The sequence below is a fragment of the Paramisgurnus dabryanus genome, chromosome 22, assembly GCF_030506205.2.
Source record: "Paramisgurnus dabryanus chromosome 22, PD_genome_1.1, whole genome shotgun sequence".
In the NCBI taxonomy this organism is placed as follows: domain Eukaryota; kingdom Metazoa; phylum Chordata; class Actinopteri; order Cypriniformes; family Cobitidae; genus Paramisgurnus; species Paramisgurnus dabryanus.
In genome coordinates, this window is record NC_133358.1 from 13,515,010 (window position 1) to 13,532,944 (window position 17,935).

The following is a 17,935-nucleotide window of genomic DNA, read 5'->3' on the forward strand; positions in this document are numbered from 1 at the left end:
TCAGCCCCGAGTCCAGTGCTAAAAATATACCTACAGCTCTATACACAGAGGAGGTGAGGATGTGTGGGTGTGATCTAAACCCTTTTGTGTGACTGCAGAGCACAGATTTTACGCCTTTCCAACCCTGCCAAATTTAATTTCTTCAAAAACAACACACACACTAATAGAGTGCAGTGTCTTACAGTCTCAAGGTGTCCACTGTTTGATTATTTCCAGCCCTGAAGGGTGCAATGCAGCAGAATAGAAAAAAATGCTGCATATTTTTATATACGTTACAACGCTACTGCACCACAATCTGCAGTTTTAATAAACATCAAATCTCCAAGTGCTGATTTAAATTGAACAGCAGGGCTACATGTTCATAAATCGCTCCTAATAAACCTAATATGAAATACATAGTGTCTGCCAACAAATATTTGTCTCTACTCTTTTCTGACTGCATCCTCATACGTCCCACACACATACTGGGCAATGGCCAACACGCCAAGACTATAATGTATGACTCGCAGTAAATCGGCCCACATGAGACTAAACATTTACGGCGCAAGTCAACCAGTTTAATACATCTGACGCAGCGTCTGGAATAGAGAGACATGCAAAGACCCACAACCATCCATATTCACAAATGCAACCACGTTTTACACCGAATTGTTTAATGGTGACATGATAATCACCTTAGAAATGGTCGTCTCATCTACGGTGTCAGGCCCGATCTCTTTGTTGATGTACAACAGGGCATAGAGGTAGCCGGCCCGTCCGTACAGAAGCTCATCGGGAACGTCAGAATCAGGACTGAGAACGGAACGCTGGAGCTGAAGCAATCTAAAACAGCAGAAAAATGAAATGTCAGAACTTTGTTAAACAGTACTACAGCTATTATTAACAATTGCACTGCGAAATGATGCATTTGCTAAACAGGTTTCCATTAATACCAGTGAAATCAAATCTTAAAGCAGCATTCTTCTGGGAAGGCCTGATGTTAGGATCTGGCTGTAGAGATTTGCTTTCATTCTCACAAGAGCATCGGTGAGGTCAGAGACTGATGTTGGGAGATGTGTTCTGGCTCACAGTCAGGGTTCAGATTAATCCCAAAAGTAGAGTTCAAGTCTGGGCTTTGTCGAGATCATACATAGCAGTAAACAATTTCTTTATTGATTTCGCTTTGTGCACAGGGGATTTCACATACTTTTTTCCAAAATTTTACAACAATGCTCTACAACATCAGTTCTCTAGTTATCAGTACTGTGATTCGAATAGCACATTTAAGCAACCAGTTAGTCTCTACACATTAAAGGAGATGTGTGTAAGATTTTCTATATTAAAATACTTTCTCCTGACTCAATGTTTGAACATTTTGATCAGCCTCACACAGACCAATGGAGGACAGGAAAAGTGTTAAGAAACATCTTTTGAATGGTATTATTTTTGCAATTCTATTTGTTGCCACTAGAGTTTTATAATGTGCTATAGAAACACTTTTGATGAAATACTTTAAAGCAGGGCTATTCAATTAGTTTGTCGTGGGGGCCAGTTCATCAAAAGCATCTCAAATGAGGGGCCGGAGATATAACAGTGATGATGACTACATTTTCCTACATTTAAACATACTAATGTTATATTTTGAAACTGCATAAAAACAAAATCAGTGCATTGTACAATAGGCTTTTTCTACAAACATGTATTTTGAGACTGCATTCAACAGCATTAGTGCATTGTTAGATGCCCAAGTAAGCTTTATTCTACATTAAATTGGTAAATAAGAACCATATCACACTCATTGAGAATTTAACTTATTTACTCACTTCAGTGCACATAACAAAAAAGTGTATAATATGGAACATAACATTGTTTTATGCAGTTTTTTGTCAAAGCTAATTATTACCGTAGCCCTATTTAAACTACAACAGCCATCTTAATAACTGGCAAACATTAGGCTAGTTTCTAAAAAGAGAAATTATACTTGATAAGCAAGTCATAATTGAGCTGACATATCAGACAACAATTGTCGGAAAAGGCAGGTTTTTAATCTGGAAATACAACAAATAAAGTTAAAACAGCCATAGAGTCCGGTCTCTTAACTCACCACTGTCAGATATCGCGTCTTGAGACGCGGGCGCGAGCAGGGAAGGTGATCACGTTGAACTTGTGGACCAAAGCGCGAATATAAACACGTGACACAGCTGCTCGCACAAGTCACGTGACTCGCGCTCTGCAGCGTATGCTGTATGAAACAGACGCACGCGCATCAACTCATAACTGTAGGGCCGTTGTCTAACTTACTAAATTTATTCTAGAGATGTCTTTTTTACAGACTACATAAAGGGCCGGATCAAATTACCTTGGGGGCCGGGTCTGGCCCGCGGGCGCCAATTGAATAGCCCTGCTTTAAAGGGATAGGTCACCCAAAAATATACATTTTATCTTAAGCAGGGCATGTGCTATGAGAAGGTCACGGCGCATGTGCTGTAGTCTGCTCGTGATGTGCACTCATATGTCCAAACAAATTGTTAAATAAAGTTGTTAGTTTTGTTTTCTTTGTGCACAAAAGTGGTCTCTTCACTTCATAATATTCTGATTAAAGCTTTAATGGCACATGGACTTTTTGGCAATGTCTTTTTATTATTTCTTAGGCTTGAATAGTGTCTGTGGAATAGCAATGTACAGGAAAGTCACAAGTAGGGGTGCACCGATATATCGGTCGATGATGCTTGCTATGCTTCTCAATGAATTACGACGAAATGACGCTACATCCAAAAGCCAGAGGGCGCTCTTGTGCAGAAACTCAATATGTAATGTAGACGAAGAACCATACATGCAGCTATGACACGCAGCTCCAGGAAATGGCTTAAGGATATATTTATATTGCTGTTCTTCAAACCTTTTCAGATATTTTCATGATAATAAAGAATATGTATAATGATTATGTTTGATGCTTATTCAAATGCATGTTATAAACGACTCAAACTAACAGTGATTTTAAATCGATAAGGACTTACTGATCAAAAGCCGTAGTAGATGAAATAGCTGAAAAGTTATTGGCCATGCATTATTAGTGTATATTAGAGGCCGACCGATAAAGGATTTTGAAGGCCGATACCGATACAAATGTTTGCTGGTTTTAAAATAGATATTCCGATATATCTGCCAATATTTTTTCCCAGAAATGCGCAACAAAACATTAACAGATTTCCCTAACATGAGTTTTTTGTAGTTATTTATGAGTTTTAACTAAAATAATATAGGGCTGAAACTAACGATTATTTTAATAATCGATTAATCTGTAGATTATTTGTTTGATTAATCAATGAATCGGATAAGAAACAAAAAACAAGAAAAGCATTCATTTCCAACCCCTTATTCCAAACAGAACTAAAATCTTTAGAAATTGGACAAACATGTTGCTCCTTGAACATACCTGAGCTGTTACAATAATAATAAAATAAAAATGGACTAACACAAAAAAATACACATGTAAGCTTTACATCTGCCAAATATATATGATGCATTTCCCATCAAGAAGCCTCTCTTGATGGGATCAAAAAGATAGTATATGAGTACACTCTCAGAAATAAAGGTTCAAAAGTTGTCACTGGACAGTACCCTTTGAAAAAGGTACACCTTTGTACCCAAAAAGTGCATATTAGTACTTCAAAAATACATATTTGCAGTTCAAAGATACATATTTATACCTTTGTACCTTATATTTTACTTTATGTGTTTTCTCTGATCGGATTGCTATCTTATTTGTTAAAACTGTTCCATTTACATTTGGCAACATAAATGCGTCTTGTGAAAACGGAAAATGCGTCTTCTACTCCCCGCAAAATGCAAATACACCATTCATTACTTCGCCTTAAAAAATGTAAGACGATGTTTATTCAACAAAAGGCGGCACTTACTGTATGTTGTACTGTATGTTGGGCCGTATTTGAATGTATTTCTGACTTTTGTTATAAATGTAAATGTCACACAGATGTAAACAAACTGAAGCAATTGAGAAAACAAATACTGAAATCGGGACACTCGGGTGTCAAAGAAAATAACTTCACAAGTAACTCGCAATTTTATGTTTCAAACAGAGATGGCAACAGAAAGGCAAAAGTTACAGATTGCGTCTTTAACATAGAAAAATTGCACACTTCAGAATATATTTATATTATGCTCTATGTTTATGTCTTGGCACTTTTAACCAAACCTGCTTGTGAAAAACGCAATGAATCGAGAGCAATATGTGTGTGACATTAGATCAGGGTTTATGGGTATATAAACAGGCTCATGCTGAGAGCTGCAGTCGAGCAGACAATTCATCAGAGGAATGGGTACCGAGCACACAGCATGAACAACATATCACCCTATGAATAAGATCCACACATACTGCATGAGCCAGACAGATGTATTAATATCACAAAAGGGTGTGTTTCTACAACACTTAAATGCTTCTGAGAAGCCAAAGCTATCTCAAACTCAACCTTATTCCTGTGTATGTTTAACTGAAACATACAAAAATTTCTTAAATGAATTTATTCAGAAACATGTATTTGAGTAGTAATACTTCTGTCATTTAGCCAAATATGCATTGTTTTGGCCTAAAACCTAAGAATATCAGCCAATAATCTTCCTAACCAATGCTGAGCCTAACCTAGTTCAGAATGAATTTCCGTTACAATCAATCAAACTAAAGAAAGCCAAAGAGAGTGAAAATGGTTCTTACTTAGTGAGACACTCCTGGGACTCAGCCTGGTTTTTTAAGTGGTGGTGAACCACTGCACCTACAGCTAATGGCCCGGCGTCTCCACAGAGGAAGGTGACACGACGGCCATTCAGGTTTCGCAGCGTACGCTTGACGTAATCCAGAGCGCGCTGCAGGTGCGAGGCTTCATCTGTCACGCGGTAAAGCTGCAGGTACAGCAGGGCTATTCCTGGAGGCGACATTCATCTTTCAAAGCATTGAGATGCCAGCAAAAACTCAATGAATGTAATGAATTTATCCACTTTCATCTAATACCAGTATATAAATGAAGAGTTTAAACAATTTCATTGTTTAATTTTCCAGTTCTTCAAGTATTTGTCATTTTTGCAACTATTACAAAAATCAATATGGTAACAGGGTAAAAGAGTTGCAAATTTATATGAATGTTGGTTTATTGTTACTTTCAATAAACATTGAAATATTATTTTTGGATTATATTTTATTTTTTCAATAACCTTAGTACTACAGTTAAGTGGTTGTATTTGACTTAGAGTCCTTGTAAAGTCATTTTAGAGAATCGTTTCTAAAGACATGATAAATGTTAGAAATGAATTGCTGAAAGGTGAACTATGTAGTACTGAACTGTGGAGTTTCGTTAAACAGTTTTCCACCATTTCTGTGTTCAGGATTATTTGGGCGGGGCTAAAACGGTGGCTCGATGATGCACTGGAGTCGCCAACCATGGCTCCGCCCCTAACACAAATGCGACCATTGATTCAGGTTATATCTGTATTTGAAAGTTTTGAGACAGTAGCATTCCCACGAGTGGGTGTGGTTTCTGCACAGACACGCCCCTAGCATTTTAGAGCAAAGGATCCTGCTTATTTTTTTGACATTTTGATAACGTATTTTCCTAACACCTTTTTTAGTGGTGTGACAAACCTCAGAACACACATTTAATATCACTTTACGCGGACTTTAAGCAATAAAATTAATATTTTTTATATTTATGTTAAAATGTAAAAACATTTAATTAATTTTCCATTAAATTTTCTTAAAGGAGACATTTACAGAATTTTTTAAGATTGGTATCCCCAAAGTACATGTGTGTAGTTTTAGCTCAAAACATCATATGAATAATTTATTATAGCATGTTAAAATTGCCACTTTAGCGAGCAAAAATGTGCCTTGTTTGGGTGTGTCCTTTAAAATGCAAATGAGCTATGAAATGGAAACACAGATCGCTATAATAGCAATTCTTCTGACATCATAAGGGGAGCCAAATTTCAATGATCTATTTTTTTCACATGCATGCAGAGAATGGTTTACCAAAACTAAGTTACTGGGTTGTTGTGGGTTTTTTTCACATTTTCTAGGTTGATAGAAGCACTGGGGACCCAATTATAGCACTTAAACATGGGAAAAGTCAGATTTTCATGATATGTCCCCTTTAAAGGTGCAATTTGTAAGATATTTGCAGTAAAATGTACAAAAACCACTAGGCCAGTGTTATATATTTTGTCCAGCTGATTACTATCAATATCTGTAATGTTTTCAACTACTTGTAAATCGTGAGAAAATTGCCATTCAAAACATTGACACGGGGCAGTGTAGTCACCTGTCAATGACGTTAATATCCATGTGACCCTTTGTCACCGCCTTTACTGACGTAAAAACCACATGACAACAGTGGTCGGGTTCAAAACTGGAGCACAAATTTAGTGTAAATAAAGGAATATTTTCACTTTTTACACATTTTAATTGCATTTCTAGCGAGAAATTTGTATTGTAGTTTTCAAATATGTGATTAGTTATCACAAAGGCGCTCTCTGTTTATATTTCATGCCTCCGAAGTCATTGCCTCATGAGGCAGCGAGGCAACAAGTCACTGCCTTGAGTTTTCGGACGCAGCCAGTGTCGTGGACAAATGCTGAACAATGCGTTAGCGCCTGTCGGGCTACGCGCTTGCTTATGGACTTATGGATAACTCTTTACCATCTGCCGCTGGTTGTGTCAGCAAAGACAGCTCCCGTAAACGTACGGGCCATCCAAACGACCCAAGAAGAGTTTGGAACAAAACGAGAGAGAGAATGAGGATCAATTTGGTGTTGCCTTATCTGGATGGAGAGAGCTTCACCACAACATTTAACTAAAACAGAGATTCTGATCCTGCTTGTGTTTTACGCGATGGGTGAGTTGTTTTGATTCGTAACCCTTCAAAAAACGTATGCCATTATATTGATCACAACATAAGTGTGTAGATTGTAATCAGCGCGTCTTCCCGCGGACGATACGCACATCAAGAGGTATTGTACAGCAATATAAATTTGTACTGTCAATACAGTATGTGAAAAATCATTGTAGATTGTAAGTTGATAACTTAATTCTGTGCTGTGTTAACCATCGAATATGGACTAATACTGTGACATCTATGACTAACAATTTCGTTTTGAACATCACATATAAACTTACATAATGGAATAAACGATGTCATCAAACGCAACATTTATAAGACTTGATTACCTTATCCGTCAACGTGATTTCTCGTTCGCGTCTGATTGATGGCCATCAGCGGTTGAGTTAAAGACTACAAATCCCATAATTCCACACTGCTTCAGAGCGTCATTAAACAACGTCATTTGATGTTATTGTGTTTTGGCGCCATCTAGTGGTAAAAATTCTACGTATTCCACCTTTAATACTAGAAAAGCAAGTGGTAACAGGGTTGCATGCAATTAACACTGGAATGTGTACTGGTTTCAAAAAAGTAACAAGCAACCAATATTTTATTGTACCCTGTTAGTGGAAAGTCAAAAAATGACAAATACAGATCATAAAAATCCTAAACATTAACTGTTTAAATATATTAAGCATGCAGATGTGTTAGGTATTCACCTGTCCAGCCTGTATAGGTGGAAAAGTCATGGGGATCTGCAGTTTTCAAGCCCTCCTCCATTTGCTGGAGAAGATCTTTGATCTTGTTCTGTACTTTCTTCTGAAAGGCATCACTGATCTATATTCAGGAAAGAAAAACAGAATTTGCAAATATTAAAAACAAACAAATATGGTCCCTGCTGTTGAACAGTTGTTTATAAACATCTGACCAATCAATGATCTGCAGTTTTTACGCGTCACATTTTACTATCGGTAAGGGGTGTCACGATTCTCCAAATCCTCGATTCGATTACATTTTCGATTCTAAGGTCACGATTCAATTCGATTCTCGATTTTTACATATTTTTTTGAAGACAAAAATGATATGCCATTATTTATTATTATTATTATAGTTTCAAATTAACATGCACATTGCACAACTCGCATGGGGGTTTGTGGGCTTCACTTAACGCGAGTGCTTGCAGAGAGAGGATTCCTTCTTGCAGGCACATGGACTTAATACGCGCGTCTTGGACTCCTCGCATCTGAAATAAATCCAGCATCATAAGCAGCTGCGCTTCTCTCTGTCTTACGTGCACGCGCTCTCGCATCTGTCCGAAGTGTAAACATAAACTAAAGTAGTAACCCTTATGTATTTGTTCAGTTTTATGCGTTTCATGCGAGCTGAGGCAAAATATCTCCTTTGTTTAAAATATAACCCGCTGCATCTTTGCGCCTCATCACTCTCACGCACGTGCAGAGAGAGCTGAGCTCTGTCCAAAGGCAGATCACTAGGTAGTAATCCTGTTTATGATATGCATTTCAAGGAGTTGTAGCATCCCTCGTGTTTAAAATATGATCGCGTTCCGCCGGACCGATGTTTTTAAAGGCATCTCTGAGAGTTTTTGTCCCTCGCTTGGCAAGCCGACCGGACGTGACATGGGGGCGTGGCAGCATCGACGATCCCATTTTTTAATTCGAAGTTCGAAGCTGTGACTTAATTTCGATCGATTTCGATTTAAAATCGAAATCGTGACACCCTTACTATCGGTACGGCTCACTTGGAACCTCAACCAAGGTGATCGCTGATCTATATTCAGGAAAGAAAAACAGAATCAGGTACTAGGTACTGCCGTTACACTTGACATTAGCTGGTTCAGTGTTAGTTAGATCATTTACGGTTACAACCAAATAATCTGTTTGTAATCGGATTGATGGTTCAATCAGATTGAAAAGCCTTCATGTAAACACCTTGTCCCTGATTTATACAAATGAGGTTGATAGGATCCACATTTCGATTGTATTGAAAGGGGTGGTGTAGTCTGATCTGTGATCTGATCATCAGGAAAAAGAAAGGAATGTAAATGCGTGAATCGATGTATTTACTCAATCAGAGGAATACTTTGTGCACATGCGCAGATGAATTGTGCTCAAGTTTACATCTTATATTTACCTCTTATTTACATATCACATAATTCTAATTACAGATACATACAAAAGCAAGGCAACACGCATTATTAAAGTAATGGGGTCACGCACATTCTGCAAGGTTTATGTCTACTTTCAAAACATTAGGCACAAATAAAAATCGCATTGCACCTTTCGAAAAATGTGTTTTCATTGTCTATATCTGAAAACGTCTTAAGTACAACTTTCTTCAACTCAGCTTTGACTTTGTACAGTTATTCAGAGATAAAGCGTGAACTCGACGAGTGAACAGCGTTGCCAACTCCTCTGCATTTTATTTCTTTTTATGTGGGATAAAAATGAAAGGATTTCGTTAATTTGTTATTGGTATTTGGGCTGTAAATAGTCATTGAGCTTTTGGGCTAGTTTTGAATGTCCATTGGGATGATTTTGATATGTGAATCTGGCAACCCCAGCTGTGCACTTACACAAGACGTTTGGTTCGGATTATATAAAATGCACATTGTAAACAAATATTTTAATCAGATTGCAAGGTTTAGGGTGCATGGAAACTGTACTGTGGTAAACTGCAATCGAATTAAATTCAGTCGATTGTGTAAATTCAGTTTTGCATGTAAACATAGCCACTGTGATCCAATTAAGCCGTTCAGATCATTAGCAGGCAGGACATGGCGTGTTTGCCAACATCAAGTGGTTTCTGTATTGGGATATCTGATCGGATCTCTGTGTCCCACACAATATTTAAGTAAGTCTGCGCAGGGCCGGGTCTACGGGGGGGCTGGGAGGGGCATTGCCCCCCCAGATTTTCCTTCTGCCCCCCCCAAAAATGTCCAGCCAACCTTAAAATAACGGAGTCTCTTTAAACAAAAAATATCTCCTTCAGGCAAGCACTAGCGTTCACAGCTCCCGCCCCCTATCGTCTGTTTAGCTTATTCAAGTCTTGAAAGTCTTTTCAGCAGTATTTAAGTCACAGGAAAAGTACTACTGTTCTCTATGACGGTAACTAAAAAATAAAACGCATCTTTAAAATATATATCAGAAACAATGCAATTTAGTATTACATAAACGTAATAACCCAACACATATTAAATTAAAACTTTTTTTATAGTAAAACATGCCCAAAATAGCCCCTTATCCTTTCTTAGACTCACCTCATTATTTATTCATTCAAATACAACAGCCAATGGCAAGTCTCCAGCAGCATTTAATGTGTTTGTTTTAGACGTAGTTCTGTTTATTAAAATTAGAATATGCAGTTTGGTTGTGGCATACTATATAGTAGATATAAATGATATAAGATGGTTATACAGTAAATATACAGTATTGTAACAGCTGAGCATCGCGTGCAGTTTTAAAATCACATTTTAGCGGTTTTGTCATCGTCATTCGTCAGCTCATTCAGCTCGCGTTTAAGAAAAACTTCACACGCAAAAATCTACAGACTTTTAAGTTTAAGAGGAGCTTTCACTCCGCAAGGTCATCATAAGGTAAAACGTTGTATTTTTTAATGTTGCATTGTATTATAATATCTGATTTGCTGTGTTATGAACAAAGCAGTGTGATTTATCTTTGGTCTCGTCGCAAATCACACTTACAGTATTTTAGGGCTTGTGCTTTTGTCTGGTGCTGTTATAGGCAAACAGGATAACCTTTGACGAATTTGTCATGCATGTCAAATTGCTTACATGATGTTTCAAAATATATTATTTAAAGCGTTGTGCTTTGTTGTGATATTTGAGGTTGCTGCAGCATGCATGTATGATAGGGTCAGGAATTAATGACAACACAGCTTATCACATATATCACATTGAAAATACATTATTTTAAATGAAGAAAATGTTTGAGAAGTGGAAATAAAGTTCCTAACAAGTGTTTATTTAGAATAAAGGTATATGTTGGGTAGGGTAGGTATAAGAATGGCTTTAATTTATCTATAAGTGAAATAATAGATTAAATGCAGTGTAAACATTAATAAAATATAGCTATATGTACAGCTTTGTATTCATATCACCTGCTTGCCTGATTTCATTAACTGTGACTTAATGTGTAAAACTACATTAAGTGTAATCATTATAACATTATAAATCATTAATCTAATTGCATCTACTTTTAAAATTTGAACGTGCAAAATGACATATAAATGGCCTTTTATTATAAGACATATGCAAAATAATATTGGATTGAAACATCCATAATTTTAGTGTATGAATCGTTTTAGTCGAGAAATGGCTGCCCACCCAAAAATCCTGACTGCCCCCCCAGTCCAGCAAGCCTAGTACCGGGCCTGAGTCTGCGGTAGAAAACTGACAAAGTCGACCTGAAGTGGTACATTTTCTTTTAAAAACTAGTTTCAGTCACTGAAGATTTTACAAATCTTGTGAAACACGGAGGATGAGGAGATCGATGCACATAATAATACATTGGACAGACACTGCAGTTGAAACAGTAAAAAGAACATATGGGTCCGAAATCATTGCCAGATGTGCTGGGAAAAGTGGGCTTCCTTCACAGATAATGAATGACTATGCAACTTTCAGGTGTGAAAGCAAACTTTACACTTTATATGTATCTGATCTACCCCACGCATTGATGTCCTCCATCTTTCTGTGATGCTGACCAAATTGCATTTAAATTGCACTGAGATCCATCCAATCACAATGCACCCTCAATTACCTCAGATCAAATAGCTTTTCAATCATGTTTACAATGGTCTTTTCAATTTGTATGAGGACAACATCCGAATGTACGTAAGTATAAATGCAACCTACGTAAATCCAATAAAGGCACAGGGTCATTTGACCAATTTTTGCAAAGGTTTAACAATAATGTTAGCACCAAACAGAGACTAAAAGAGAATAACTAATTGTATACTGAACCGGCTGTCATCTGTGACTAGCTGACAATGGTACAAATGGGAATCTGGTACACAGAGGACCCGGGTGGTCTTCCAAATACAAAGAGAGCATTTGACCACAAATAAATGAAAACACAGAGAGATGTTATTCAGGCTGTTTAAAGACAAATGGCAAAATTCATTTTGAAAGGCTTTGAAGGTCAGTGACTTTGGATCAGTTGGCACAGAAACAGTGAGATGAATCGAATCCAGAGTTACTTCTTTCTGCAGCAGTGTGTCTGTGAGACGAATCCTAATGAGAAGCAAACGCAGGATGCTCTTCTGAAACAAGCAGATGTAGGGTTGCAAAATTCTGGAAATCTTCAAGACCGGATACTTTCCATGGAAATATATGGAATCAACAAAATTATCTTGCAGCTAGGGGTTGGCAATATATCACCTGTGATTCTGTATCTTATCAGTAAAGCCGGTTTCGTGATTAGTAGTAAATTGCCATCACCTGCTTTCAGATGGAGCGGCATTTACTACACAGAGCTATATTTCACAGAGAAGCTAGGTAAAATCGCGTTCATAATCGTGGACACATCGCCTTCGCCTTCTCTGTGAAATATGGCTCTGTGTACTATATGCTGCTCCATCTGAAAGCAGGTGATAGCAGACTGCCTGGGTGATTCTCACGAAAACTTGGTTTTAAAAATGTCAAGCATGAAAATGTAAAAATTGCTTAGATTTACTTTTTTTCCCACCAGACATTGAAAAACAAAGTCTGGAGTAAATGGGAACATTAATTTAAACACTTTTACTTATCATTTAACACTTTTTGTAACATAATTTAAAAAATTAGTCCTAAAAAATCTCATTACCGCAACAGTCAGAAAACATCAACACTGACATATTTTCAAAATGACATGACAAACCTGAAAGAACATAATTTGGAGATTCTGCACATGCATTTAAAATCAAAGTATTATGCTTCTATTAATTAAATTAACATTTAATAAGCATCTGTTTCGGTAATGATAATCAAAATGTCGTGTAAGCATTCTGACAAGACAATATTTCAAATTAACTGTAAAAAAATGATCTTACCTGGTAGCCATCTTGAAGTAACTGGTCCATGTGCTTGCTTGGTCACTCAAAATCAAAATTTATTAAAATTCTGTATGAGTGCTTAAACTGTTCTCAAAAAGTGTTGCGGAGGATGAGAACATCAGGCATGGACACATCATTTTCCTAATTTTTCTTCATTATTATTATACATGAATATTCAGTAAATATTTTTTCTGTCATCTAAAGTAGTCTAGCAAAACATCCATTTATTTTTTTTTTTTAAATATTTTTGTGTTAATTTGATTAAATTACAACATAATGCATGTTCAAACACAGCCGGACACATTGCGGTAATGAGAATTTCAGCAGAAAATGAGATAAAATTGACAAATTATAAATTCTTATGTTGAAATCACACATTGTGCAAGGTAGAACACAGTATTGTGTTAATTCTGATGCTTTTTAATATTACTATATTACACATTTTATAGCTAAAATCATTAGTGCCGTGGTGTTTCAATGGTTTCGTGAGAATCACCCGCCTACTGAAGGGTCATTGAGGCCACACCCCTGCAAGTACTTGCATTCTTCCATAACATACACAGATAAAGTCAGATCCTTAATGTAAGCTAGCACTATTTCATTGAAAATATATATGAGACTAGCCATCATGTAGCTAGCTCAAGCCGTGATGCTCTTTCTTCTACATTCTGCTAGCCAGTTTTCTATTATCATGCAGAATTACTGTACCACCCAAAAGTCTGGACACATTACTATTTTTAATGTTTTTTTAAAGTCTCTTATGCTCATTAGGCCTGCATCTATTTGATTAATATTAGAATGATTTCTGAAGGATTTTTGATCAAATAAATCCATAGCTTGATGAGCTCAAAGTAGGATTGTTTTTTTTTCTTCAAAAATGTGTATTACTTTGCATGCATGTCTGCTTGTGACCAAACAAAATGTTTATTTATGTTTGTATTTGATGTAGTTTATATGAATTTCCACAAAATTCCAAATAGTTTCCATAAATTCCAGTTAAGTCACAAATTTGGAATATTTCCAAAATTCCTTAGATGAAGTTCCCGTGAAAAGTTTTCAGAAATTTATCAAAAACTTTCGGCCCCTTTGCAACCCTATAAGATGACAGCGTTTCCACAAAAAAAATGTATGCGAACCAAAAGCACGTTTTTTCCTTTTGCGATAAGAAATTCCAAAAATCATGCTAATTGATGTTTATGTTCATGTACATCGCAGTCACCGCACTAGCAATCAAAAGAAATGCAGGTGTGTTATCAAAGTATAACTGGCAAGGAAACTCCCTTATAGTTGTTGCATCCATGTATGAGGGGTTCTGGGAGGTTATAAGGTACAATTTTAATAATTATCAAGTGACCCGTTAATAAAATATAAACTGCAAAAACTGTTTTGCGATGTAATGACACATTTTTTGAAATTGCCTAAAACACTTAAATTAGGTGGAAAAACAAAAGTATATGGCAGTTCTTGCAAGATATGTTTCCATTAGGAATACTATTATTTTGCCATTTCAATTTGCGCAATTTTATGGGTAATGGAAATGTAACGGTACATTCACACGGGACGACAGCATTAACGCTTGACAGGAGGCTGGTCTGAAGCGTGGCCAACCGCCAATCACAGTGGCCGCTACACATGCTCCAGTCTTCCATAAACGTAATTGTCTGGCTTTGCCTAGGTTATTTGCTAAAGGCGATCTGATTGGTTGACGCACACGTTGCTTCTTGAAAAGTTGAGAAATGTTCAACTTCTGCCGCGAGCAACGGCAGTTAAACAGCGCCGACAGATCCACAATTCAGTTCGGCACTGCTTGACGTCACCCATTAAAAGTGAATGGGAAGCCTTAACGCTTTGTGTGAATATACCATAACTAGTAATGTTTGCTTTAGCAAGCACTGATAAACCAGATCTACTCAGCCCCCTGTTGTGCTCCAAAACAAGTAAAACAACCTTCTTATTGTTTGCTCACCAGCCTGTGTCAGAACAAACAGCAGGTTGTTCGGGCAATGAGTGTTTTAAGCAGATAAAGTGCCTGCAGTAAAGAAACAAGCAAAAGGAAGCTTGCGTTTGTACAAAGCCTGTGAATTCAATTATTATGAAGCAATTAGATACCAAATAATTCACCAAATGTCACAACACATACTTGATGTTATGCCATTTTTTACATGCGACAATGTAAAATATTGAGGTACATTAATGAGTTTTACCTGTTAAAAAACATTAGTTTATAATGATTATTAGTGGAACTGAAGGTTGAATTAAATATGAAATGCACATGATCGTTGTCATCTGTGAGGCGACCAATCACGAAGAGCTATTTCGTCATCACGATGTTTGAGCGAGCCGGCTGCACTCGAAATGCTCTTGCGGGACTTTATATGACATTTTAAGTTATATTTTTTTGGCCAGTTTTTGCCTTTATTTAACAGCGAGGAGAGGACAGGAAAGTACGGGGAGGAGAGAGGGGTATAGGATCGGCAAATGACCACGAGCTGGGAATCGAACTCGGGTCGCCAAAGGAGCGCTGCCCACAACACCATCCAACAGCTCTTGCAGTACTTTGATACCATACGTCGTCATACATGCCTTCGGCCCCAGCTCAAGTTGGACAAAATTTCTAATCTGCATGCACTGCTTCAAGTCAGGCACCTTCAGCGGCATGAATGCATGATTGATGTCGAACACACCTAATGACTTCAGCGGCATGAATGCAGGCTCCAGGAAACACATTCGGACCGCTATCATAGGCAGCGTAACGGAATTCTGTTTGAAATATAAACAGAAAGCACCTTTGTGACAACTAACCCCATATTAGGAAACTACTACAATACTAATCTCACTAGAAATGAAATCAAAAGGTGTAAAAAGTGAAAATAAAACTTTATTTAGATGAAATTTGTGCTTCAGCTGCTTTCTTCTCAACCAGGATCAATCACATTCCCCGCGCATAGAATTTTGGGACAAGATGATGAAGGTATCTCAGGAGACATGAAGTACACCAAACATTAGATTCTGACATGCCTTGATGTCTTCCTATGCATTTTAGAGCTTTCAGGCGCAGCCTAGATCTCCAGGAACAGGGTTGGTGACTGCAGCTTTCATTGGCCAGGGACCACCCAAGAGTGAATGGCACATAAAGAAGCCAATCACAGTTCGGCTTTGTGACGTCTGAGGTTAATGGGCAAATATTATGATTAGCCTTACAGACAAACTTGCTGCTGAAGTGCATCTGGCTATTCTTCATACTGTTGTAGAGTAAAATATAGTTTACCCTTACAGTCTAACTATTTATATGGTTTTAGATTACATTTCTTTAATATTGATGAGACATACTATTTTAAACAATAATACAAACATAAGTGGTAGGTCAAATATTTCACAGTTACACCAATCCAGGCAATACAACATGTTACACGATTAGACTCTAATCTAATGGAAACCGACAACTTCATATAGGGCACCTAAATTTCATCCGAGTAAGAGTGACTTCCTATATTTAGAAACGTGCCAGGCCTTAACCGTCACAAAAACAAACACTTCTGCACATGTGCATGATGCAAAATAAAATACAAACACCACATTATCGTGTTTAAGTGACGCATGTAACTTACTGGCTTATTTGTGTCTCAACATACTGCACACTTCTGAAGTAAACATACACTAAAAGCTGCTAAATAATCGATCACAAACCTTTCCGTTCGCATCAAACGGATCGTTGCTGTTACCCTCCGCTCCTGAATTTGAAGACACAACGTGATCCCAGTCCGGGTAAGGGTTATTAAAACTGCGCTCTTCCATCTCTGACTCCGAGCCAGTGGCCAGTTTCAGTCTCTTCGACATGTTCTCTCCCATGTCAACGGCGGCCCGCCAGGGACAAACACAGTGAGGGGAAAACGCGTTTTCGTTTTTCTTTTCTCGTTGACAGTACTGAGGCTGGTCCTGATGCTGCAGACGGCTGATCCCACTGGTTAAGAAGTCACTCCGAGAGTATTTAGAGCTGTGTCCCTTTGGTAAAAATGTTATACATATTACAGTTAAAATAATAAAATATTATTAGTAAACTATAACAAGCACATAGTTTGCGCTAAAGTAAAGCTTATGTCATTTACACGCCCAACCCCTTCCTTTCTTCAATGAAACACAAAAGACAGTCTGTCAGGGACTGACCATGGTTTAATTATAGGATACGTGAAGTAACTGTGTATTTTTGTTTGCTTGTTTGTACTGTCAGTGCAAATAATATAATGGTTAAACTATCTTACTATATTAGGGCAATGGCCAATTGTGGTTAGGTTTCACCAAATAAAACCAAAAACCATGCCTAACTGTCGTAAGGGAGTGAATAATTTTTTCCATACAAAATGAAAAATAGGGAATGAGGCTGTGAGTCAACAAACATCCTTAATGCCTACAGAAGAACTATAATGCAATAATTGTCATATTTGTGTTGCCTAAACCAATTAATTAATGAAAATCACTCATTCATAAAGTTGCGTTAAAGAGCACGTACCAAACCAAGCACAATGCGTCGTCGTAAAACTGTTTCACGCGCAAATAAAAACACACGTCCATTCACATAATAACATGCAAGAGTTTATATACCTAAACAGAGCAACTCATGCAAACGTTATATGCAAACCTCATTAATGGCAAACGATATATGATGCTTACATTTCAGTGCGGCATTATCGAGGGACGCGGAGCTTGAAGTAAAGCAGCATGAAGAATCCGTTCAGCTTTTCATTTAGCATCTTCTAACAGAAAGCATCAGATCCTTTAAAACCAGTCCGGGTGCATTGTCTTTCCCGGCGTTTCCCATGTGCAGTTTATCGGCTCTTTGCTCTTTCATTTCCGGGACTTTCGGTTTTCACATGCACGCGCTGAGTGACACAAGACAGAACAGGACTGAGGATGAGGCTTGCCTGCATTGGAGACATTGGAGGAAACAGATGGCGAGTCTGCTGTGTGAATTGCTCCACCAACCAGGATTATACAGCAAA

General features: G+C 37.5%; 1 protein-coding gene across 1 annotated transcript in view; it reads right to left on the reverse strand.

The window, feature by feature from the left end:
* lancl2 (LanC lantibiotic synthetase component C-like 2 (bacterial)) overlaps positions 1 to 17,935 on the reverse strand; it is a 57,934-nt gene extending 39,999 nt beyond the window's left edge. The window contains exons 1-5 of the mRNA XM_065294831.2: positions 17,607 to 17,935; positions 16,626 to 16,940; positions 7,586 to 7,703; positions 4,712 to 4,919; positions 675 to 822 (exon numbers count right to left, since the gene is read on the reverse strand). Coding sequence (XP_065150903.1) covers positions 675 to 822; positions 4,712 to 4,919; positions 7,586 to 7,703; positions 16,626 to 16,787 — 636 coding nt within the window. The 5' untranslated portion in view covers positions 16,788 to 16,940; positions 17,607 to 17,935. The remainder of the gene's footprint in view (positions 1 to 674; positions 823 to 4,711; positions 4,920 to 7,585; positions 7,704 to 16,625; positions 16,941 to 17,606) is intronic.